The sequence below is a fragment of the Onychostoma macrolepis genome, chromosome 12 (assembly GCF_012432095.1).
Source record: "Onychostoma macrolepis isolate SWU-2019 chromosome 12, ASM1243209v1, whole genome shotgun sequence".
NCBI lineage: Eukaryota > Metazoa > Chordata > Actinopteri > Cypriniformes > Cyprinidae > Onychostoma > Onychostoma macrolepis.
The window spans coordinates 24,959,615-24,985,582 of record NC_081166.1 but is presented as its reverse complement, the minus strand read 5'-3'; the positions used below and the strand labels follow the sequence as shown (position 1 = coordinate 24,985,582).

General features: G+C 36.5%; 2 protein-coding genes across 4 annotated transcripts in view; one reads left to right on the top strand and one right to left on the bottom strand.

Annotated features, from left to right (window-relative positions):
• The first annotated feature begins 1,418 nt into the window (after positions 1–1,418).
• The window catches only part of phyhiplb (phytanoyl-CoA 2-hydroxylase interacting protein-like b), a 29,533-nt gene continuing 4,983 nt past the window's right edge, over positions 1,419–25,968 (top strand). Inside the window, exons 1-4 of one of the 3 annotated variants that reach the window (XM_058794041.1) lie at positions 1,419–1,674; positions 24,783–24,979; positions 25,129–25,303; positions 25,599–25,716. In XM_058794041.1, coding sequence (XP_058650024.1) covers positions 1,566–1,674; positions 24,783–24,979; positions 25,129–25,303; positions 25,599–25,716 — 599 coding nt within the window. In that variant the 5' untranslated portion in view covers positions 1,419–1,565. Of the gene's footprint in view, positions 1,675–17,090; positions 17,446–24,782; positions 24,980–25,128; positions 25,304–25,598; positions 25,717–25,968 lie in introns of those variants that run through there. The other 2 variants (XM_058794043.1, XM_058794042.1) reach the window with 2 other exon arrangements.
• Positions 18,427–24,776, bottom strand: LOC131551251 (uncharacterized). Its single transcript, XM_058794044.1, has 2 exons — positions 24,478–24,776; positions 18,427–24,281 (listed from the first exon to the last, which is right to left on the bottom strand). The coding sequence occupies exons 1-2, from the start codon at positions 24,623–24,625 to the stop codon at positions 23,701–23,703; spliced, it is 729 nt and encodes a 242-aa protein (XP_058650027.1). The 5' UTR covers positions 24,626–24,776; the 3' UTR covers positions 18,427–23,700.

Sequence of the window (25,968 nt, the reverse complement as noted above, 5' to 3'; positions counted from 1 at the left end):
GACAGAATTTTCATTTTTTGGGTGAACAATCCCTTTAATGTATAACAGGATGTTCTGGGTGAACAAACTTAAGCTCTATTGACAGCATCTGTAAAATGTTGTCAATTACTGCAGAAACAATTCCCACATCTCTCAATTTGTCGAAACTCATGCCTAATGCAGTAAGGCCTATTATCTACTATACAAGACGAATATTTTGTTTCAATTAGAGAAGAAAATGTGAGAAATATGAGAAAATTAATTAATTGCATTAAATATTTAACTAATCTCATGTGTTAAAGCACTGACAGTCCTAAGAAAGGTGCAGAGCAAATTTTGTTAATCAGGACCATCTATTGTGAAGAGTGAATTTGCTGTGCATTTGGCCTGATAAATATTCATTTTGGTTTTGGTGTAAATTATGCTAAAAACTTTCTTTTTTTCTTTGAATTTCTAACAAAAATAAACTCCGAATTTTTTTCTCGCAATTTCGAGTTTACAGCTCGCAATTCTCCATTTACTGTATAGCTCGCAATTCAGAATTTTTTACTCTGAATTCCAAGTTTACATCTCTTGTTGTTTTCACCATAGAATAGAAAATCAAAAAATTGGATTTCTTGTTCCCAGCATGTTTTGCATACTGTCTGTATACTGACTGGATGAGGAGAATAGATGTTGAAATTAAGTTTTTTCTTTTTTCATGTTTTCAGTAAGGGGAAAGACCTCCCTTTTAATGCTGTTATGTTTGGCTTTTGTTTTATTACCACTGTGCTGAAGAGTAGTAGTACTTGTGGTTAGGTTGTGGGTCACTACATGAAAAAACACTCACTACATAGACTATAAAAGTAATCATTCTGTAAATGCTAGTAATGAGTAATATGTTGCATTTTCATTGAATTTATGTTAAATAAGTAACATGGGTTATGTTAGCTGTTACTAAGTAAAATAGATAAGATTAATTGGTTCCAGATCCAAAACTAATTCATGATGAAATTTGTTGAAACAAGTTAGTTTTTTGAGTAAAAACATAAAAATGTGTTTATGCTATAAATTATGTCTCTATAACTCTATAGCAGTTATTTTATTATTTTATTTTTTATTATTTCCTGTTTATGTCAGAGTGAGTGTTGCTGAGTTTTTCTCTTTTTTTTCACTTAATAATTACTTTATAGAACTGTTGTATAAAAGCAATATTACACTCATAATCATGCTGTTGAACTGAATGTCAGATCTGAAGTCCATCAGTGCCATAAAAATTATGCAAAATAGCATCATAGTAACAGCTCTTTAGTATTTCACAGTACTTACAACAGGTACAGTGGCGCTGCTGTGATATAAAGTGTGCGACCATATAAATATGAATATGGAGTGTAATTACAGTAGAACAAGTCACTGCTCTTTGCCCTTGACTGCGCGTCGCAGGAGAGATCAGCTCAGATGGAGCGGCCGTGACGATGTGCTGACGTGGCTCTCATCAGCAGCACACTGTGGAAACCCGTGGGAGACAGAGAGAGCACGGAGTGAAGATCTGTCCTGCGGCACTGCAGTCTCTCTCATTACCGGAATATCGTTCATTTAGAGGCTCAATGATGGAGGTTCCACGCGTGGGACACAGTGTCAGCAGCCCCACGAGCCCGTGTGAGGACATGATAAAGAATCTCAGTCTGGACGCCATCCAGCTTTGTGAGAGAGAAGGTAAGAAGTGTTGCTTTTGCTAAATTATCCATTTGTCCTCAGAAAGGTGAACTGGAGTGGAAGAGCAATGCCATTTCGTTTGAGAGTTTAAGACAGGGAAATATTTAAATGCATGCAAAATACAAAATGCAAATGCATTGAAGGCGCATGCTTTTAAAGATCCTGATGCATACTATAGATTGAGGTTGCTCAGATATTCTCTCATTTAGCTGGAGCTGGTTTGGTGTCATTGCACTGGAGCTTTCACTTGGAAATATCATCTTAACGCACGCAAAAGCAATCACGCAACTCACGTGCTGAATAGCAGTTTCGTGTGTGAAAGTGCATGATATAGATTTAGGCGTGAGGTTGCTTAGTTATTTTTCTTCAAAAAAAACAAAACATTGAATTTGAGCTTTCTATTCAAGGAAGGGTTATTATAATTCATGCACCACCACTAGACTCACGTTTCATAGTAAATACCAGCGACGTTTTCATGAATAAATCACATAATTCCATGTCGATTAAATGCTTTTAAGTCGCATGCATGCACACTTAGGTGCCATTTATTCTGTTCCCTTGGGTCACAGAAATAGATGCATGCTCTCCGAGCATTAATATTCCATGCACTTGAATGCTTGTTTCAATATGATGCTCGCGTAACGTTCAGCACCATGGACACGGTCATTGCTCGCGCACCATACTGAAACAATACCGGATTGCAGCTGCATGCATCTGAGGCTATAAGACCAGTGAGCAATTCACTCACTCGCACACATCGTAATGAAACAGCATAATGTTTAGTCGAGCCACGCTCTGAATATGCTGATTCATCTGGGTGACAATGTATTTCCCATTGTCTTATGCGCGTACTGTTATCTACTAAATTCATGATTAATGGTTATGTACAGGATTTGCATGGGTGTATCCCAGTGCGTGCGTTTCTAAGCATAATTAGTCATTGATTTTCCAGAGAAAGCTCCCTTGCCTGATGCTGCTCTGGAACAGCGGTTGAAGAGCATAATATTAAAAATACAAAGCATTTCATATTAAAGAACAATAACCTTTTGCCTACCAGGTTTTTTCCTTCTGTATCATAATGGCAGAATATTTAGTACTTCCTAAGTATTAGGCTAGATTTGTGGCCAAGCCGATTAATTTGGCTGATATCTGTATATATATATATATATATATATATTATTTTTTAAATTTTATTTATTTATTTATTTTTTGCATACTGTAAGTTGACAGTAACTATAACTGATAGATGTGTGTCAGTTTCACAGTCTAGTGACTTCCTTGCAGTTTTTTTGGTTTCAAATGCTGTTTAGTGAATTCTGAGTAAAAGTAAATGTAAAAAAAAAAAAAAAATCAGAAATTTTATGTACATATTTGCAATATTGCCACCCTTCTGCTCTAGAAAACTGTACCCTATCAGTTTTGCCATTGAAAACCCCAATAAGTCAACCACTATTAATCAGTACTAATGTAATTAACAAGAGGTGAGGCAAATCAGAATATGAAGAGAAATAGCTGTGTGGATTTCTGTGGACTTGTTTATCATCAGTATGTCAGCGCTAAAGCCAGAACATGCTTTGTATGAGCTGAACGAAATTTCCTTAGAGCTCTGTTTTATATTCTATACCAGCACTGTGCAGAGGAACTCGAAGTCCCTTCAGCCATGCTGTCACAAGACAGAGAGAGAGACAAACAAAGAGAGAACGTTCTTATTGACACGGTCCGTGCAGTGTAGCATCGATGCTGTCACAGTCCTTTGAGTGATATAATGGGTGTAGACACACAACTCTATTGATTTAGATTCTATTGTTTTAATGTTCTTATGGGCAGTGACAGATAAAGACAAGCTTTTCGTAAATACTTTGTTCATTCCTATTGCATTCTAACAAAACAGATATTATTTAGATGCTTCTGTTTGGACTAGACAGAATCACAAAATCTGATTGGTTAATGGATCTTGGATAATAATTTGCACAGATGTGGGCCAAGATGGAGCATGACGAAGAAATGATGAACATGACTGAGTCACAATGGGTACGTTCTGTTCCGACCCATCTGTCCTCTGAGTTTTATACTTCTCAGTGTGCCAACTCTCAACACTCCAACTCACCTCCCCTCTCCATTTGTGTTGGCATAATAATGGACATCTCTGCCAGAGTTCAGAAGAATTGTTAACCAGTTTTATGAAGTTATGAAGTGAACTTTTTCCAATTTTCATTTTTAATCATTTAATTGGAAAAGATTACTAAGGCTTACCAAGGATCCAAGGACTACCAATTTCCAAGGCTCAAAGTATCATGGTTATAACCACAATAGACACTGGGAACCACAGTAAGGAAATGATTCCCGTTATTATTTAGATCAGTGGTCAACAGAAGTGGGTTTTTTTGGTGGCTGATTATTAAACTATTACCCACAACACTAAATATATGCTTACACCCTTGCAAAGTACCAATTTATTTATTGTTTCTAACCCTAAGCCATATCCAAACCATAAAGTACTGTTATTTCAGCCATGTCACAGTACGTTTGGAATAATACTCATAATTTGAATAGTTTTTTTCACTCAGTTTTAATTTATTACATTATATATAATATATTATTAATAATAAAAATTAATAACCAATGACATTTCTCTTTCAGCATGTTTCATGGCATTTATATTATAATATGGGTATAAATAAGGATTTAATGTTACAGGGTTGAATATCAGCAACAAATATTATTTATAACAGCAAGAAAAGTGAGTTAAAATATGGCCAATGTGCCATTTGTAATATATAATATATTATGTATTGATTTTCATGCCTGTATTTTGATTTCCTTCATACATTTACAGTTATTTTTTTGGTTTGTGCCATTAAAAATAAAGTCGGACAGTGAAAGAATACTATTTAAATCTTATTAAAAGCTACATTTAGATATAATATGCCTTTTTTGTCTATTTAACTCATTAATATTTAATGTTAATGAATATGTAAATCTCTTAATATTTTGATGTAAAACAAACATGTTTAATTTAAAAGCTTATTTTGTATTGCACACTAAATAAATGTGAATCTATCAAACAATGTACATAAGGCCAATACCCTGTTAATTTAGTCATTGAGACACAAAGACGAACCATTTCCAGAGAATGAGAATGATTCAGGTGTTCATTTTAGTGTTGGAACCAGCTATAATCTTCTAGTTAAAGCTTGGTGCTAATATGGTAAGTACTTCCTTTACTAAGATTCATGAGGAGTGAGTCCATATTTCCATTATATAATCAATGTGAAACTGCAGATGCACTCAAAGCAAGCATTTGCTTCTGAAACACAGAATACTCTAAGGACAGGCATCCATTTGTGAAAAGATAAAAAAATGGACGAGCCGCCCCTGTGCTGTGGGACTCCTCGATAAGCATGTATTAAAGGGGGCGTTTCTTCCCCCTCGGGGCAGGCCTCAGATGGGGAGTCCTTTGTGTGAGGGCCTACAGGAGCCTGATAGTGCTAACTCACTACCCCTGTCTGAATATACAGCTTTGGCCAGCTGTGTATGGGGGGACTGGCTCCAAAACAGGGGCCACCATCTGCCAAGCCCGCCTGCTAGTCAAAGGAATGATTTAACATGGCCATCAATTTGCTAATTGTGTCCACTGTGCACATATACCACAGCAAAACGACAACAAAACAGACGTGGATTGGATAAATAATGGAGTTGATTCATGATTATTAGCCTATTTTCAGCCGAACAATCTTATAGAGATAGTAATGCTGTTTGAATAAGATGAGATTTGAAAAAAAAAAAAAAATGTTTAAAGATTTTCAGGATTTTGGCTAAATAATACAGAACATTTAGGTTTATTTTTCACCAAACCCTTAGAATACTTGGCAAATATGGAACGGGTCATATAGGATCATACATTTGCATCATTTCTAAAGCCTAAAGTTAGTCAAAAGCCTGTTTCCGCCACTGAATGAAGAAAAAGGTAATTGTGACTTTTTATCTCACAATTCTAACTTTGGTTGTCACAATTTTGACTCACAATTGCAAGTGGTAAAGTCGGAATTGTGAGGTGTCAACTTGCAATTCTGAGAATTAAAGTCGCAATTCTAAAAAACAGTGTCAGAAATGCGAGATATAAACTCACAGTTGTGAGGGGAAAAAAGTGAGAATTGCAAGATTTAAACTCGTAATTCTGAGAAAAACGTCTTTTTTCCTCAGAATTGGACTTTATAACTCACAATTGTTAGTATATATCTCACATTTCTGACTTCTTTTCTCGCAATTGTGAGTTTATATCTCAATTCAGGAAAAAAAAAAAAAAGTGAGATGTAAACTGCCAGTTGTAAAAAAAAAAGTCAAAATAGTGAGATAAAAAGTCACAATTACCTCATTTTATTTTTTATTCAGTGGCGGAAATGGGCTTTCATACTATTCACTATATATATATTACTATTATTATAATTTTTTTTTTTTTTTCACCTTTTGTGGTCTGAAAAAGAAAACTCATAAGGCATTGTTGGAACAACACCAGGGTTGGTAAATAATGGGTTTTTGTTGTTGTTGTTGTTTTGGATTATGCTAAACATGCTGTAAACATGGTTTGATACTTGCTATTGCAATTCAGAAGCAAGTGGTATCAGTTGATTGGAAAAAATTTGGATGAAACCCTGAGTGCAGAATGAGTCATCAATACTTTTGGATCTGTTTCCTGGAAGACAAAGACTTAACATTTTGAGTCTAAAAAGCTAATCAACATTTAGGAGAGTTTTAACGACAAAGACCTCCAAACATGATTCCTAAAATATAAAGAGGGCTACATACAAACATGTTTAAAAACCCTTCGAGTAAAAAATTTTGTTTCCATAATTAAATAATTGGATTCTTTTGTCATTGCATTAAACCAGAAACAGAAGTATACCAAAAGTCACAAAACTCCAATTATGATCATTTTTACACTTCTAATAAAAGCTCAACACCATGCCCTTCGGCTCCAACTTTGTATGTTTTTCCATCACCTCAAGCACAAACATCACACCAAAAGAAACACCATGCCAGGCTTGCTTTTCTCAGATCACATCTCTCTCGGTGGTGTTATATCACTGGCATCACAGTTTCACACTATGTATGCGTATGTGTGTGCTTTTCACAACTTATCTGTCTGAAAACCAGAGTGTTAAGACAGTTACATGCCACATCGCTGCTCTACATGTTAAGAGATTCAGTCATGTGATTATTCACTCTCGCTCTACATGCTCCTTAGACAACCTCAGCGTTCACTCGTGGATAAAGACTGAACTTTAACTCTCCTCTTCTGTAGACTATCATCTGAGATGAGGTTTGCATATTTCTTGCTAATTTGTGTGTTGTTTGCATGTTTTGCTGAAATTCCAGATTTGAGACATTATGTGGTGAACCAAAATTGTTTATCGTAACAAAACTAACATATCTGCCTAACAATAACTAAAATAACATGATTTAGACGGGGAAAAAACAGACAATTGTGTAAATGCATAAACAACAAGAGAAGTGCGATTTAGCAGACTAACACATGGAACAAACACTGGCCAAATATTGTATAAGCGTTCCTGTAGCTCAAACAATAGAGCGCCAGCAATGCCAAGGTCATGGGTTTGATTTCCAGTAAATCTACGAACTGATTAAAAAGAATGCATTCTTTTAATGTAATGCAAGTTGTTTTGAATAAAAGCATCTGCCAGATAAATAAATAAATGCATCTTCAGTGTCTAAAAATTAGCCATATGATGACAGATTGGATTAAAAATGATTGATTTGCACCAAAATATGGCAGAGTTTGAATAATCAACAACAAAAGATGATGGAAGTGTTTTCTTCCTACTTTCAAAAGATGACAAATCAATTTTTGTTGATTTTTAACATTTTTAACAATACACAAATCCTGATTACATGGCTATACGTATTTTATTATTTGTGTAATGCATGGATTTTCCCTACTGTCTGCGGCCCATTTTCATTCACATGATGACTCAGATTAGAAACAGACTAGTAGATTAGTAAATACTGAAAATATGTCTCTGATGATCTCTAAAACAGATCAACCGTTTATGTATCGGAACTCATGAATAAAATGGGCATATCACTATAAGAGCCAGGACTGATTATACAATATATGGTTCTTTCATGACCTTTTTGAAGCTGTAAATCAACTAACACATCCTTTAAAAAAAACTAGTTTTGTGTATCACAGAGGAAAGGAAATCAAAAAGGTTTGGAATGACTTGAGGGTGAGTAAATAATGACAGAATATTCACTTTTGGGTTAACTGTGCCTTTAACAGTCAGTGCAATAGAGTACTGTCATAAAGAAAGTTGGTTCAGTGAAATGCAAGGATTACAACGAATACCCCATGGGTATGATTATGTTATTATAAAAAAAACAAACCATGGGGGTTAGTGAAATAAATTAGGTCAGGCAATACAGCTTATTCAGGAGTTGGCAAAAGAAAAACAGTTTAGGTCACTTCATATTTAAATAAAAAGTTAGATGAGATAACACATATTGCTTTTTATAGCCTGATCAGTAATGAAACTTATAAACTACTAAAAAAAGAAGTTAAGCACACTGCTATTATAAAAAGTATTACTCTACAGAAAGAGACACCAGGTTTAACCTTGAACAAAGATACATTTATAGTGAAAGGGACCATTCAGAAAGGTTTTATGTTTCCCAATGCTAACCGAATGTCTGACCAACGGGAACCAAAATAAACCTGTGAAGATGATGTTTGTATGGAGGAGACCTGTGTCAGTGCTTGTGTGACATTGATCAAGGGGAGAATATCTCATTTCATGACTCACTCATTTCTAACTACATCAGCATTTCACAGCATGTATGTACAGTAAACTTGCTCACAAAAACACTTTTCTACATTTTCATACCATGCAAAAATACAATGAATGCATGGATCATTCAGTCAATAACTTAAAAAACTTTAAAACCACTGGTAAATAGACATGTATGCAAACTTGTTTCCACCATTGGAATAAAAGCAAAAAAGGTCATTGTGACATTTATCTCACAATTCAGATTTTTTTTATCGCAATTCTAAGTTTATATCCTACATTTCTCGCAATTGCGAATTTATAATTTGCAACTGTGAGATACAAACTCACAATAGTAAGAAAAAAAGTCAGACTTGTGAGATAAAAACTTGCAATTACCTTTTTTATATTTTTATTCTGCGGTAAAAATAAGCTTTCAGACATGTGTTCTAATTAGACTGTAAAAAAAAAGTATTGTGTGAGCATGTAATTTATCTCTCTGCCATTTAGCATTTAACATATTTCACCCACAACAGGTCTTGCAGCAGAGTTTATGTTTTGGTTTGGACAGGTCGTGTTCTGAGGTTCTGAAGCAGTGTCAGGTTGATGAGACGGGCCTGCTGTGAGGACCATATGCTCCTGCAGTGCTATCACTGCCATGAGCTCTTCCTGTACGCTCTCTGGGCCTCATAGTGGGGTGGCACAGTAGATCAAGCCGGGGCTGCTTTAACAGCAAATGTCTCCATGTTTGCGAATAACCTGTTTCTGTCAAGTCCACTGTACTTTCTATGTTTATTGTTCAAAATAATTATTCAAGCCTAAAATTCCCTCAAACTAATATACACTGTAACTCAAATTAAAAACAAATTTATTTGTAGTCAAGAGGGTAATATTCTAAATGTTTTTTTAAATGGTGTATTACTAATAACTCAATAGGCTACATACAAATTAGAGGTTGATCAATTTGAATTTTCCTGATATAATAAAATGTGTTTAAAGAGAGGCAACAAACATATTGTGAAGATAATAGCAAAATATGTAAATGTGTTAATGTTCTTAAACTTTCCAGAGGCTAAGAACAAAGAGAAGCTATAAAAGTGGACCAAAGAGAAGCTACAAGAGTTTAATTTGAATCAAGTTTTTTTTTTTTATTAAGTTTATGCATAATGCAAGACTTTTAATTATAAACAATCCCAAAATACACTCTGACTCTTATTTTGAAATGTGTATGCTTTACTACTTCCAACTTATTCAAAAAGAGAGAGATAAAATGCTTACTTTTGCTGCCATGTCTATAACATATTACAAACATGTTAGACCCTGCTAAAAAAAACAAAAAACAATAGAAGCCCAATAGAAACCATCACAGAAATGCCAATGGTTTCCATTAAAATACCATTATAAACCATTAGCTTTTTCCAGTAAAACCATTACAAAATTCCTTTTTGTAGTGTGTTTTGGGCATTTTTCCAGTAGGATTTAACATCCCACCAATAGAATCCATCACATACCAGTAGACACCATTATAGTTTCCATTAAAACCAATACAATTCCCATTATAACCATTAAAACCATTACTTTTTCTATTGTGTTTTGGGCAGAGTTCTATTGTTTTTTTTCAGCAGGGGAAGCATGCTAGCATTGTGCTAAAACATGAAAGCAATATGATGAAACATGTTAGCAACATGTCAACTCATTTCTTCAATATGTTAAAACATGCTAGCATTATGCTAATTGGATCTAACTGGGCTAGCATTGGGTCCCAAATGACTCAAAATAATAAACCACAAAGTTAACAAAAGAATGGACTCCACCATGCTGAGCGAGAGCGCTTCTCTTCCTGGGGTGCGTTTCCTGAAAGCAACTATGGTCGAAAGTTCTGTCATTACAAATAGAGTTCAATAGAACTTACGACCATAGTTAGCTAACAATGTCTTTAGGAAACGCACCCTTGGTTACTTCAAAACAGTCACATCATAATAACTTAACTGTACTCCAACCCGGAACGTGAAGTGCGATGTGAGTGCAGGCCAGCAGGGGAGGAGGGACAATCGCGCTTGGTTTCGGTTCAAGGCAACCGTGCCTAGTGTGAGTACACCCTTAAACTTTCAGACAAGGCTTTAGCGACCCCACTTGTACTCATCTTTACTCAGCTTCACTTGATTAGATATGTTAAGACTTTTTATGACCTTAAATTTGATCAAACTGAATTTAATATGTTTTTCATGAACACTGGTTTGGGAAAACAGTTTGAAAACAATTGTTATTCTGCAATTCCGTTGGGTTGAGGAGTTACAGAATACATTTAACAGCATTACGTAATCAGGATACAAAAAAAAATGGTAACTGTAATTTGTTATAGTTACATCAAAAAAGAAAAGTTATCAGATTAGTTACATTTAGTTAAAAATGACAATACTATCAGGATTACAATGGTTTCATTTAAGTAAGAAATAGTTGTCGATAGGCTGTTGAATTATTATAAAATAATGCATACCAGAGGTGGTGATGCAGACACAATGCAAACCGTCAGACTAATGCAGTTATTAGAGAGAGAGAGAGAGAGAGAGAGAGAGAGAGTAAACATTTGTAAATTTCTTGAGTCTGTGCGCCTCTCAGCAGTGTTCAGCAGCAGCATCTCTACTAATAGCAAAACTGTAAGTTCATCTGCTTCAAGAACAGCGCCGTTATTACCTCACTAATGAGAAATGTCATGTCACTTTTCAGTTGCTCAAAATCATCATCAATGCACATGTATGTTTCCGTGTGTGTGAGTGTGCCAGTACTGCATGTGTACATTTGTAGGGGAGACAGTGGGAGAAAGAGAGTAATGTTCCTTCTACATAATAAAACATTAGTTATGTCAAATGCTGCCAACAGACTAACTGCATTACTTGACAGGATTCAACTTTGAGGTAATTTTGAATTACCTACAATATTACAATACTTACAACACCTACAATATTTTTAGCATTGTTTAATGTTAACAATTCAGTGCATTTGTTCTTAGTATATCTGCTTGAGTAAAAATGCTAATATTTATTCTGTATTTTTCTGTCGCAGAAACATTTCTTCTGTGTAAGAATTCTGGTTTATTCAGTGCATTTAGTTACAGGATTCTTACATAGCATTTTCCTAAATATTTTACATTTTGCATAAAATATTTTATATTTAGCATCAAATCCATAATAAATATAAGTATTTTTGATGAAACTGCTTTTTAAATTTTCATATGTGACCTTGTAGGAATCTAAAAGTAATTAAATTACATTACTTTCATATTGTGGTGCTTAGATTAGGTTACTGAATACTTTTTCATGAAGTACTTTATAACTGTAGAGGCATACATTTTTAAAGTAATTCTCCTTAGCTTGGATGTTAGTAGCACCAAAATGCCACATTTTAGCTTTAAGTCAAATCAAAGTGGTAACCTAATTTCAGTGCACTTCAGTGAAGAGTGAAGACAAAGCCGAAAGCAAATTCAGTTGATGGAACAAATATTTATTTCAAAATAACACTAAAAGTATTTTTACAATCTATTTGATATGGCATATTGGTAAAGCATTGGTCCAAGATTTGATGTTGTTCTATGAACGTGACGTTCCCATAAATATCCTGAAACACTGACCAATGATTCCATCAGAAAACCTCACAGCAGAGACACAATATGATAAAAAATAGTTATTTATGATTCAGTGGCCTCATCAAACATAAAAACAGCTTTGTGAAAACGGATGTTTCCACACATTTATTGGTTGTCATCATTCTGATGATGCTTTAGCTTTGGTCTAAAGGCACAGAAGTAATTAGCCATTCTAACAAAATGCTCCATTTCCTCTGAGACCAGTACAGTGGTAATAATCTTCAGGAGCGTTTCAAGCTGTGCATCATTAAGCCTTTTGCTTAATTACCATTGCTTAAGATCCTTTGATTCTTGACAGCTTTGAGAAAATGTGACTTCATGCTGCATGCATTAAACTCAAGGGTACACAGGCTGCATTTGATGCTGTCTGTACAGTTTCTGCTTGCCTGAGGTCAGAATGTCTTACTGTGTCTCAAGAGACCAGCTGAGCCCCTCAAACAGTTATAAGAACAATAACATAACCTGCAAGGTCAAACAAAGTAATAAAAATCATGTAATAAATTTGTAGTTGCCATGAAAATTGGCAATTTAAAACAGATTGGAACTTGTGGGTGGTTGTCAGTGTATTGCTTTCCTGTTGCTAAGAGTTTTGTGTGTTTAATGCGTTTTAGCATGTTGCCTCGCAGTTGTTAAGGGGGTCTTGGTTGTAATAAATTAATGAGCTCCTTTTCCTACTTATTTATTCATGCAAAGCTGTATTTACTTGATTAAAAATACAGTAAAACACTAATATTGTGAAATAGTATTACTACTTCAAATAAATGTTTTCTAATATATTTTAAATCATTTTAATATGCTGATTTGATGCTCAAGAAACATTTCTAAATATTATCAATGTTGAAAAGGAACTAGGAGACATGTTTCTCAGGATTCTTTGATTAAAACAAAATTCAAAAGAACAGTTTTATATTTGGAATATAAATCCCTTGTAACCTTACAAATGTACTGTATTTACTGGACTTTACGAGTAATTTAATCCTTGATATATACTGAAGGACATCATTAAGACTCCTGTGCTGTGAACGAGAAAACTGAGCAATTAAACATTCCTCTGGGTTCTTGTTTGTAGAGCAAAGGTTTGCATTTTAGTAGCTGATTTTTCATTTACACTGCAGTGTCTTGCACTGCACAATTAGCACTTTTATTTCTCCATCTCTTTTCGTGTCAGCGCCCATGTCAACACTTCCTTGACCAAATCGAACAATGTGTCATTGAATTTGCATTGTAAGACAGCTTGGAGGATCTCATCTCTGCAGCATCGCTCCCCTCTGTTTCAACACATTAAAGAATGAAATGCTGGTCTATTTATAGTCTTGGGACAAGGACTGATGAAACTTTAATGCGCTGCCTCAGACACAAGAGTGGTCCAGTAATACCCGCACCCTGGAGATATTAAACTCCATCATCCTTGCATCTTAAGCGGGAATTCAAGGAGGAGAGGTTATATAAACATGGACAGCCACTGGGTTGTGGGGAAGAGCTCTGTGTGTGATTTATTAAAGTGAAGTGGTGGCCGTAGCTTTAAGACATCACCCATGAGGCCACAGCATTTCATAAACCACGGGATGTTATGGTAAATTAACAGTGTTAGTTCTGACTAGATAGATAGATGGCCAGGTTCAGCCAGTATATTGTATTATCCTATAGTCATCATAGATTTTGTTTTGCATGTTTTATGATCCACCCATCACAGGCTTTCCTCTAGTAATAACTAGCACCACATGAATCACCCAAATAAAAACGCTGCTCATGACATGTTAATCCATCTGCATTTGTTTGAGGGTGATAGTGATGCCGTTTAACTTTGGCTTTGGATTTCATCCACAAGTGTTTCATGAAAGGCTCTGTTCCTGCATCATGTTTCCCGTTTATTATTCATTAGGATGAATGCAACAAAGCAGTCCCTCTCTTTCCTCATGCTCCAGAGCGGTGGAGGGCTCTTTTTCAGCTCAATGAGGGTGTTGTGGGGCTCATGGAGTGGCCCACCAGAGAATGTTGAGGATGAAGATGCCCATTGTCTGCGGTCTCATGTGTTCTCTCTGTCCATTGTCGTCTGGTCATGTGAGGATGCCAGCGGATGTCGTCATTGTGAAGCTTTATTTTGTGAAGGGTAGAGTCCCTATCTATCCATCTACACAGTATTGGGACACTTGACCATTACACCAAAAGGGACTTTAATGACAGTGCATTCTAAATACATTGACAATACAAAACTTCCACTCTTCTGGGAAGGCTTTCCACAAGTCTTTGGAGTGTTTGCGGAGAAATTTTTGCCCATTCTTCCAGTAGAGCATTTGTGAGGTCAGGTACTGATGTTGGACGAGACGTCTGGCTCACAGTCTCCAACCCAAAGGTGTTCGATGGAGTTGAGGTCAGGGCTTTGTGCAGGCCAATCACACCAAACTCTTCCAACCATTTCTTTATGGACCTTGCTTTGTGCACTGGGGCACAGTCATGAATAGAAAGGGGCCTTCCCCAAACTGTTCCCGCAAAGTTGAAGGCATTAGAGGCTTTCACACTGGAGGAACCTTTTCATAGTTCCTGCTATTGGCGGAAGTTTCCGCTTTTTAGAGTGTTCGCACCATAATAACTAGGAATGTATTTAGTTCTATGAACTCTGTTTAGGGAAACTAAATTAGTTTCTACTTCAGAGTAGGTTCTAAAACAGTTCTATAGAAACTACCAGTGATGTAAGTGTATGCTGATTGACGAAATGCACATGAAACACAGATTACCCAGCATTTTTCAAAAGCTGTGTAAAAATATTTACTCCACGAACATGGAAAACAGCTGTAATGGCATTTAGCTACCTGCTGTCTGCAGCGTTGTGTTCTAAACTCAGCCTCGATTATATGTAACACTGCAAGCTGTCAAAGGAGATTTAGTCAGATTTTCATGCACTTTCAATCACGTAAATTGTGTGTTTACATCCCATCTCCGTTATCACGAAACCCACGGCACACAACAAAAACAGCTCCGATCACAGCGTCCTCCATTCACTGGTTGTTGACGTTTGTAAATGCTAAACGCTAACGGCCGCTTCAGAGTTCCTGCTGCTGGTGCGAATGCAACCAGGATTCTGCTTATCGATTCCAAATCTTTTCGATTCCCAGTTTATATCCAAACTATAAACTTTTATCCCAATAATTCTGTGATTATTTGAATGTTTGTAACAGAAATAATGATACCGTGTGGTTCAAAAGACAGTGAAGCTGTTTCATTCATTTACATGACATCTGCTTTCTTTAGGTTAGCGGCAGTGCAAGCACAGATTTAAATGTTCAAATCATACAGGTGTGATCGTACACTGCACAGACAAGTGACCACAAAGTTGTGATCGCACACGTCAAAGGTTTATGGTGAATCATTGTAATTTAAGAATAGAATCACATTGGTGTTTCAATTGTGTTCATAATCTTTAATGATCTTTTAAATTAAAGTGCTATGTCATGTTGGTGGTGAGATCTCTCTTGCAACATGTTCAGCTATCACAAATATTATACATAGCTTTTTCGGGTTCTGATCGCAAGTGTAGCCAAACTTTGGAGCGCTTAGATTAGCGAACCAGGTCCAGGCAGATCACTAGGTCCTAACAGATGAAAAAAAAACAAGTATAATTTTTAACAAGTATCCGATTCCTGACCTTAAGTATCCAATTCTGGAATTGGAATCGATTTTCGATTCCCAACCCTACTGAGGGGGAAACTGGTTCTCTAGTAACCACCATGCTGGCTAGTTCCTAGAACTATACGGTGCGAAAGTACCTGTTGTCCAAAATGTCTTGGTATGCAGAAGCATAACAATTTCCCTACACTGGATGTAAAGGGCCTAGCCCAATCCCCTGCAGAACAATCCCATACCATTTCCCCTCCACCACCAAACTTTACAGTTGGCATAATGCAGTCAGGCAGGTAACGTGTCCCTGGCATCTGCCAAACTCAGACTCGCCCATCAGACTGCCAAACAGTGTACTTCATCACTCCACAGTACTGGTTTCCACAGCTCCAGAGTCCAGTGTTGGCGTGCTTTACACCATTTCATCTGACACTTGGCATTGTACTTGGTGATGTGAGGCTTGCATGCAGCTGCTCGGCCATGAAAACCTATTCCATGAAGCTCCACACAGTGCTGAATTGTGTTGATATTAAAGCCAGTGGAAGTTTGAAACTCTCCAGCTCTGGAATCAGCAGAGCACGGCGACTTTTATGCACCATGCCCCTTAGCTCTCTGTGACCCGCTCTGACTTTATGTTGCTAAGTTGCTGCTGTTCCTAAACTCTTCCACTTTCCAATAACAGCAGTTAGAGTTGACTGTGGAATATCTAGCAGGGATGAAATTTCACCTTTTTTATGCACCTGTGGCAATGGGTCTGATTAAAACACCTGAATTCCATAATTAAGCGGTGTGTCCCAATACATTTCTCTATATAATGTGTCTATCTATCTATCTATCTATCTATCTATCTATCTATCTTCTGCCTTTCTCTTCACCAAGAGCACACAAGCAACCAGCAATGTCTATGTATCTTCAAGCTACAAAAACCTCTTCAAATTGCCCATGCAATCCACATTCATCATGAGACTTCAAACATTCTGTAATCATCCAGGCAAACCAACATTCAAAACTTTTTTCCTCTCTTTATAATTGCAGGTGTCAGAAGGTATGAAATCTTTGTGGAATGTCTAACACTTACTGTGAAAATGTCAGTGTCACATTCCCAGAACAAGCGTATTCTTCTTCCCAATTACTGCAGTAGGAAATAATCTCTAATACACTGACATCTGTTATAAGAATGATGTCATCTTTTGGGAAAATGACAGACAGTGCAAACGGTATGGTGAAGGGGAGGGATGCAGAACTTCAAAGGATATTTTCCCCTAATGGGAGCGGGTGACCAGATTACCCAACTGAGAGATAACCCAGCTCTCTCTCCCTCCCTCCTCGCTCTGAAATTTCAGTCCAGCGCTGACCCGCGGTCAGTCACTGAGTCCAGCTGATGACATAATCCGGGCTCCTCCTATGGGAGTATGCTAGGCTTGTAAAACAAACACTAAAGCTGCTCTAAGCCAATAGTGTGCGCTTTAGGCTCAGGGTGCATTGGAGACGGGTCAGTACGGAGGGACTGGACAGGAGACCATGTCCACTAGCCTTAGCTACGGCATTACACCTGCTGCTCCTGCCTGAAGGAGTCCATGAAAGGACAGTGTTCGTCTGTCTGGTAGGTGTAGCGGTTTCTGATATAATCTCCTGCAGGTTTAGGCTTTTGCATCACCAGTTGTTTTTCTAGTCTGTTGTGAACAAAGATTACCTGGAACCGGATGCGGAGAGCGGATGAAAGCCAGAGTGAGTATCTGTGCTCATTAGTGAAACAGATGCTATAACCTTGTGACTAATAAATAACGAGTCTGTGTTAATGAAAGGATCATATTGCTTTTTCAGAAATGGAATTATTGTGTTCTTTGTGTTAATGGATTACTGATACTATCTTCGAAAGGAGAGGGCAGTTTATTTTAGAGCCATTGCAGCCAGAAGAGGACATTATTGATGCAATAATAATGGCAAAACAGAGAAAGGATGTATTTACTTAAATAAGATTCTTCAACTGATAAGAGTAGTAAGTAACATAACATCTATTCGTGGATGGAGATTTCAGCAGCACTCTTTAGGGAGAAGGAGGTTCTCCACATGCCTTCATATCACCCCATTCAAATGTCCTTACAAGGAGAAAAGACAAAATTAGAAGTGTTTTGCATTCCTAGTGTATAGCACTGAGGCTTTGTTAAACTGGGTTTCCTGTGCATGACTGTGTGTCCAGATCTTTGATGATGATTCTAGATGACAAGTCATTAGTGCTGCTTGAGTTCTCATTTATTATTGCGTGCCTATGTGCTATTATACATGCTGTAAACATATACAACACCAGTGAAATATTTGGAGGAACTTGAATTTGAATTTATTTCTTTAAAATATTTTGGTATAACTGTTTATGCTTAAATGCTTAGTTTTGTATACAAATATAAAATTAATAATAATAATAATAATAATTTTATTATTGATTAATATTATTGATAATTCTATGATTATTTATATTAATAATTATTATTATTATTACACTGTTATTCACTATGTATTATTAATTTATTCATATAATAATAATAATATGAATAAATATTATTTCTATATAACATTATACTATTATTAAAAATAGTAATATTAAAGAATTAGAATGTGTGTGCAAACTTGGGACTGGTACTATATATAGGATTTTATGCCATCTGTGAGTTTTTGGCATGCTCAGAAAGATGTGGCGTAGTCATGGCTTTTTGTCCATTAAGCCTGAGATTACTCACTTTCCCCCCATAGAGAATCTAAATTGTGAGCAGTTTGGCATTTTGATCCTCTTAAGGCTTTTTAGGTGTAATTTGAGTTACAGCATGCCACAACGGTGTCTTTGCAGTAATGTTGTTGGATAAACGTCATTGATGGCATTTTTATATGCAACACTGCTTCTTGGTACTTTAAAAACCTCATAAAAAGGTTACATCAGAAGTGGAATTATTTCTGAATGGTGGCTTAAAGTATGATTTTTAATGAATACAGATCTGCCCAGAGATTTTTATTTATGTTACAAAACATGTGAACAGGTCATATTTTTTCCACATAATAATAATAATAATAAGCATCATCATCATCAATAAATAAACAATAACTTAAAAAAAAAAGAGTAAAAAAATATATATTTAAGGCTATTTTAATGATATTTAACCTATTTTTACACACACATACACCTGTTTTTCCTATAACATTAAAGAGTAGACTGGCCTTTCAGTTAGAGCTAAAGTAAAAGCCTAAATAGCATGAAGTATGACTAAACATAGATGAATATAAGCTGTTGGGGACCCTTTGATGAACACTTGAAGAATACTTGAAATATAAATAATAATTTACCACATTTTTAAAGGGGTCATCGGATGCAAAATTCACTTTACAAGTTGTTTGAACATACATGTGTGTCTGAAGTGTGTTTACACGTCCATCCTGTAATGATAAAAAAAAAAAATTTAAATCCCTATCTGTTCTGAGATTCCTGTCAGAATGACGTAGTTCTGCACAGACCGCTCCCACAATAGTTGATTGACAAGACCGTCTTACCTTAGACCCGCACTGAGTGAGCTGAGAGCTGTCCAATATTGTGTCGACTCCGGTGCAGGGGAAGACAAGAATGCCTCCAATTAAGCGATTGAGGTGTTTAGTTGTTGGATATAATAATGAATATAGCAGTCGTTATTTATTCCCGACATCTGAGCCGCTGAAGACGCAGAGGATTAACGTTACTTTCGTTTTTGAAAGGAATGCGCCTATCCCCAATCTGCCTAAATGCGTCTATGTTCGCGCGAATCATTCGTGATCCAGCCTCACCTACAGAAGAAGTGAGTATAAGGGGTTTTTAATTAATCTTTGTAAATCGCCTTTCCTAATAATGTGCTAGTTAGCCAGTTTCGCGGCTGAAGTTTACAGTCTGCTCGTCACCCCACGGAAGAGAGGGGCGGGGTCAGCAGAGTTTATTAGCATTTAAAGCAACATGGACTAGAATGGCTTACTGAAAACAGAGCTGATTTTGACAGGCAATAAAAGGTGTTTTTTACACTACCCTTGAGAAATTTTAACCAAAGTATGTTACAGACTTTTAATTAAGACCCTAAAGAATCATATCAACTTTAAAACTTTAAAATGTCATGTTAAGTTTAATTCATCTTTGAGAATTTCAATGAGTCAATGGGAATTTGCACAAAAAGGGAATATGTTCCTAACATTCATGAAAATAATGTCATGGAAAATAAAAATAATTATAAAACAAATAAAACTCATAATGGTCCTAAAATATTCTTTTCCTTATTGCACTATTGCAATGTTGAAAACGTTTGTGCTGATTAATATTATAAATATAAATAGATATTATATGTATATAGATATTACAATTATTCATTTTCCTGATGAATAGAAAGTTGAAAAGAGCAGAATTTATTTGACGGAAATATTTTGTAACAACATTATAAATCACCCATCAACATTATAGATCAATTTCCTTTCAAAAGCAATAATTCAATTTTTATTTTGAATTAAATTTAGAATTTTATTTTGAGTTTAGCGACTTAGTTGTGTTAGCTGTGTGGGTTTGTGTTTGGAGACCTGTGCTGCTCTACATGTAACATCTCACAGCTACTTGATCCTGGAAACTGCACAAACCAATAACGGTAATTACACTAAACGAGTAGACTTCCTTATTCTCTTGTCTCTCAGACCCTCTGGTTGTGAATTAGAAACACTTGTGATATGGAACTACCATGTAACAAGTTCTTCATTTTGTAGTTGAAAGTAACAAAGTGTTCCAGAAGTAATTCTCTGCTGAGATAATAGCGTAGCAGTGAGACAGTACTGGGTGTCAGAGCGCTCCTCCCTAACGTAGGCGATCTCTTGTTATCCCGAGTCTTTGTTCTGAGAATTCATAGTGCAGGCGAGAGATAAAACAAGAAATGATTCAGCACTGGGAGCTACAGTAAGGGGCTGCCTATGAATCATTCATTCAGACTCTCTCTGGTGGTTGAGAGGAGCTCGCTCATCTATAACGCTCCATCTGAAGAGACACGGGAGGACGTCTCCCTTATGGTGCTTCGCCAGCTCTGACTCGACTGCCTTCATCTCTCTTTCTCCGGTGTGTGTTTACACACCAGTTTTAGCTGACTGGGCAGGTAATGTGTCTGCGTAGCAATCCCGCAGGCATTCTCTGGCTTTTTCTTGCTCTCTTTCTTTTAAGTTCATTCATTCGTGTCTCCCTATAGAGCTGGAGTGAATGGACAGGCCACCTTGGCGCCAGGACAGATAGGGTTTGGGGTTTGTGTTTGAATAGCTACTGTAAATCTCCTCAGGCCAAATGTCCAGTATACCAGACACATTTTCAGAGAAAGTTTTAGGTCTTATTTTGAACAAATAGTCAGAGAAAGAGTGTGCTTTACCTTCAGAAAATGGTGATGGTCTAATTTGGGAGGTCAAACCTTATTACTGAGTTTATATTCATAAGCAATTTTTGCAACTCTGTTGCTGAAATGTATCTTTCAGTTTGTGGTTAGTTTGTTAACTGTTGGTCCCAAATTTCTATCTAAACATATTTATTTGATCATTTTATTTTACAATAACTGAGGCTGACCTTGCTGAATGGTGAATAAGAGTTTTTACCATGCAGAAAGTCCCAAAGATGGGAATTTGAGACTGTTTGTCACAATTTTATAGGAAGATTTTTTTTTTTTTTTCAAGGAAACTCATATAGTAACAGGGTTCAATGCAAATGTTGTTGTTGTTGTTGTTGTTGTTGTTTTTTTTGATAATTACAAATATTTTTCATACAGTTAATTGAATATAAATTGTATATGTTATGATAAAATTACAATATTGTTGCATGATTTTAATTTTCAGATTTAGGTGAGAACTTTATAAAATGATTTTTTTTTTTTTTTTAACTGCATAAATTGGAGGATTCAGATCTTTTGCATATCAGATGTTTGAAAAAGATCATTTTAATAATTTAAAAATTAATTTAATGTCATTTAATGTTCATGAAGCAAATGTTTACTTGGACAGCAGAAACATGGTGCCTCTAATGATGCCAAAGCACAGTATATGGTATTTGTCAGAATGTGAAATTATTGTTCTTGACGTATGGTGATATGTTGTCAGGTCAACTTCTGTGTGTTTTAGATTGGAAGGGAGATTATTTATTTATTTATTTTTACAACTTAGAAATCAAATCAAAAATAGCCGTATGTGAGAATAACACCCCACTCTGGGTGATAATTGTGTTTATTTACATATTTATTGTATAATTGGATTTTCACCTTTAATAAAAATTTGTCATTATAAGATATTACTCTCAGATACTTCTTTCATACAGCAATTTCAAGTGAAGTATGAAATTTATATCTAGTATAGCTACTGGTAAATTAATATAGCTAAATATGTAATGTGTTAGATGCTCCAGGTAAATTAAACATTAAATATTTGTTGTTTCTAAGTATATGTTATTTAGCCATATCATGACACTGTAATGTAGATAAAAAAATATATTTATTAATATTTTTATCTCATTAAGCTGCTGGTTCAACATTTTACTTGCAGTGAAATGCTTGTTTTTATCTAGCAACACTGGGGAAATAATAAAATACAAAGAAAAGAAAAGAATAATAACAGATTTCATATCCAAATCTTCAACATATTGCAATATACCTGTATAGAATATTGTATAGTCATTTTGCTTTTTAATATGCAGGAGTTCATGACATTGTTAGCAATTTTTCCCATCTCTGAACTGAAGAGGCTAGAGACTGTGGTGTTGCTATGCTGTGTGCTAGTTCTCATTTAGGGCTGCAAGCTGTTTTGTTGATTCGACCTTCTACAGGTCTCAAGGATGATTGTGCTGTCTTCTGATTTATTTCAGGGATGAAAGGGAAATGCTCTGAGGTGGGTCTGATTGTGTAGTGTGTTGATTACATGATAAAAAAGCCACACATGAAAAAACGGTGACTGCAGTTTACAGTGCAATATGCGATTTGTAGTCTGGAAGTCCACTAAATTAAAAAGCACAAATCAACCAAAGAATTGCAAATCAAGTCGAGCAGTTGATGATTAAATCATAACACAAACAAAAGCTCAACAAGTACTGATTAGTGAGTGTCCAAACATCCTTGGAAATTTGTCATTATAGGGTGTTCCAGATATGAAATCTCAGATGTTTTATTTTTCATTCAACAAAAATAAGCGTAATGTGAAATTGTTGTCAAGTATACTGGAAAGGAATAGCAATGTGTTAGATGCACAAGGTAAATTAATTAATAAACACTTCTTATTTCTAAGTATAACTTGGAAATTGCCTGTAATGTAAAAAATACTAATAAGGCTATAAAGTAAGACATGCATTATTAATTATATTATTAATAATTTATCAGATTAAGCTGCTAGGTCATAATTTTACATGCAGTAAAAGCGCTGTGCTTGCTTTTATCTTGCAACACTGGCGAAAATAACGTGTCAGAATAATATCAAACTGAACGGTGACTTGCAACTTGCTATTTCTAGCCAGAGGAATGTCATATCGGTGGAGGGACATTCTCATTCTAGAGACCATTTGATTGGACAAAATTCTGTTCATTTACATTTAGTCATTTTGCAGACGCTTTTATCCAAAGCGACTTACAATTGGGGAGTACATAAAGCCATTCTTCTAAAAGAGGCAAACAGACACAGGAAGTGCTCGTAATACCAAGTTTCAGGCATTGTTCAAATAAGTACAAGCTAGAAAGGGAAGGGATAAATAAAGACAAAGACAAAGTTTTTATTTATTTATTTTTTTAGTATGAAGTCAAGTAGTGTCGAAAGAGTTTTCAGCTGTCGCTTGATAATTGTCAGGGATTCAGCATTCCGGATAGGGGTGGGAAGATCATTCCACCAGCCAGGAACAGTGAATGAAAATGATTGTGACCTTCTCTGTGATGGTACCATGAGGCGCCACTCACTTGTAGATCTCAGACTTCTGGAGGGGGTGTAGATTCATAATAGTGAGTGGAAGTAGGCGGGTGCTGGACCTGTGGTTGTTTTATATGCAAGCATCAATGTCTTGAACTTGATGTGAGCCGCAACCAGTAGCCAGTGCAAGGAGATAAAGAGAGGTGTAACATAAGCTCTTTTGGGCTCGTTGAAGACCAGTTGTGCTGCTGCATTCTGAATCATTTGTAGAGGTTTCATTGTGCATGATGGAAGTCCAGCCAGAAGAGCATTGCAGTAGTCCAGCCTAGAAGGGGCTTGTACAAGAAGTTGTGCAGCATGTTCCGTTGTAAAGGGCCTGATCTTTCTGATGTTGTGTAGTGCAAACCTGCAAGATCGAGCAGTCTTTGCAATGTGGTCTTTGAAGGTCAGCTGGTCATCAAAGATTACACCAAAATTTCTGACCGTAGTTGATGGGGTAATTGTAGAAGAACCTAGCTGGATGGTGAAATCATGCTGTAGAGTCAGAGTGGCAGGGAAGACAAGAAGCTCAGTCTTTGCCAGGTTGAGCTGTAAGTGATGTTCTTTCATCCATGCCGAGATGTCTGCCAGGCAGCCTGAGATCCGTGCAGCTACCATTGGATCATCTGGTTGAAAAGAGAGATAGAGCTGTGTCATCAGCATAGCAATGGTAGGAGAAGCCATGTGCCTGTATGATGGGACCCAGTGATGTAGTGTATATGGAAAAGAGGAGGGGTCCAAGAACTGATCCCTGACATACGCCAGTGACTAGTTGATGTGTTTTGGATACCTCCCCTCCCCAGGCTACCCTGAAAGACATACCAGTGAGGTAGGATTCAAACCAGTGAAGTGGAATCCCTCTGATGCCCAGTGATGAGAGGGTGGACAGGAGGATCTGATGATTGACAGTGTCAAAGGCAACAGATAGATCCAGCAGAATAAGAACACCCCCGAGTGCATGATGATTCATCAATGTTTGTATTTGTTTACTCAGAAGAGAAAGACTGCATTTTAAAAGTGTATATCTTCTGATAGACAGTTTTATCCACGTTTATGCTGGCAAAATAAGGCAAATGGCAGCTTCCTTAAAGAATTTCTTCAGACTTTTTTCTCTACGTGTCTTTCAGGAAATAAGTCCCTGGACAGCGGCATTGCCGAGATGGAGGAACTTCCTGTTCCCCAGAACATCAAAATCAGCAACATCACATGCGACTCCTTTAAGATCTGCTGGGATATGGACTCCAGGTCCAAGGAACGCATCACGCACTACTTCATCGACCTGAACAAGAAAGAAAACAAGAATGCCAACAAGTTCAAACACAAGGTGTGTGTACACCGCAGCTCTATATTCACTGATTCTTACACATACTGATCTTACCTGACCTTCGGTAACGTTCTCGGGTTCATGTGCTTGCAGAAAGAGAATGGCAAGAACATGACTGTCTAATCTCATTTATTATCTGTCTCCTCTAGGACGTCCCCACTAAACTGGTAGCGAAAGCTGTTCCTTTGCCCATGACAGTGCGAGGACACTGGTTCCTGAGTCCACGCACTGAATACACTGTGGCCGTTCAGACCGCGTCCAAACAGGGTGATGGAGACTACGCTGTGTCGGAATGGAGCGAGATCATTGAATTCTGTACAGCTGGTGAGATTCACATTCATGGTTTATTTATTAGACAGGATTTACCAAAGGGGGAAAAGCTAATAATAAAACATATCAAATGTAAAATTAAAGTAAATAAATGGGACAGCACATTAGTTATGATGTAGCTTATCAAATGTTGCAATTTAAAGAGATTATATAGTCTGAGTGAAGCATGATTGGGAATCCCTGCTTTAAAGTATTGTTGATATAACCTCCATGAACCTATTTAGGCCATTATTGACTCATATTGACTTTCTTCAATACTTTTATTTATTTTGTTTGTTTGTATCCACAGATTATTCCACTGTTCATCTCACACAGTTACTGGAGAAAGCCGAGGTCATTGCCGGCAGAATGCTGCGGTTCTCAGTCTTTTATCGAAACCAACACAAAGAGTACTTTGACCACGCAAGGTATGTTTCTACAGGGATATCAGCCCTAAATTATTAAAGGAACAGTCAGCTTTATTTCCAAACCTCTATGACACCTTTCTTCTGTGGAACAAAACAGGTAAAATTCTGAGGAACTTCCCTTGCTGTTCTTTTCCATTTAATAAATGTGGCTTAGGTCTGTAAATTTCAAAAATAAGCATCACCGGTATCAGGATATTCTTCAAAATTCCTTTGTGTTTTGAAGTCACATAGATTTAGTACAACATGACGGTA

Excerpts from the sequence above, each read along its gene's own strand:
- LOC131551251 (XM_058794044.1), bottom strand. The coding sequence starts at position 24,625 with ATGAATCATCATGCACTCGGGGGTGTTCTTATTCTGCTGGATCTATCT. Across the intron at positions 24,282-24,477 it reads GTTTGAATCCTACCTCACTG|ATGATCCAATGGTAGCTGCA; the intron begins GTATGTCTTTCA and ends CTTTTCAACCAG.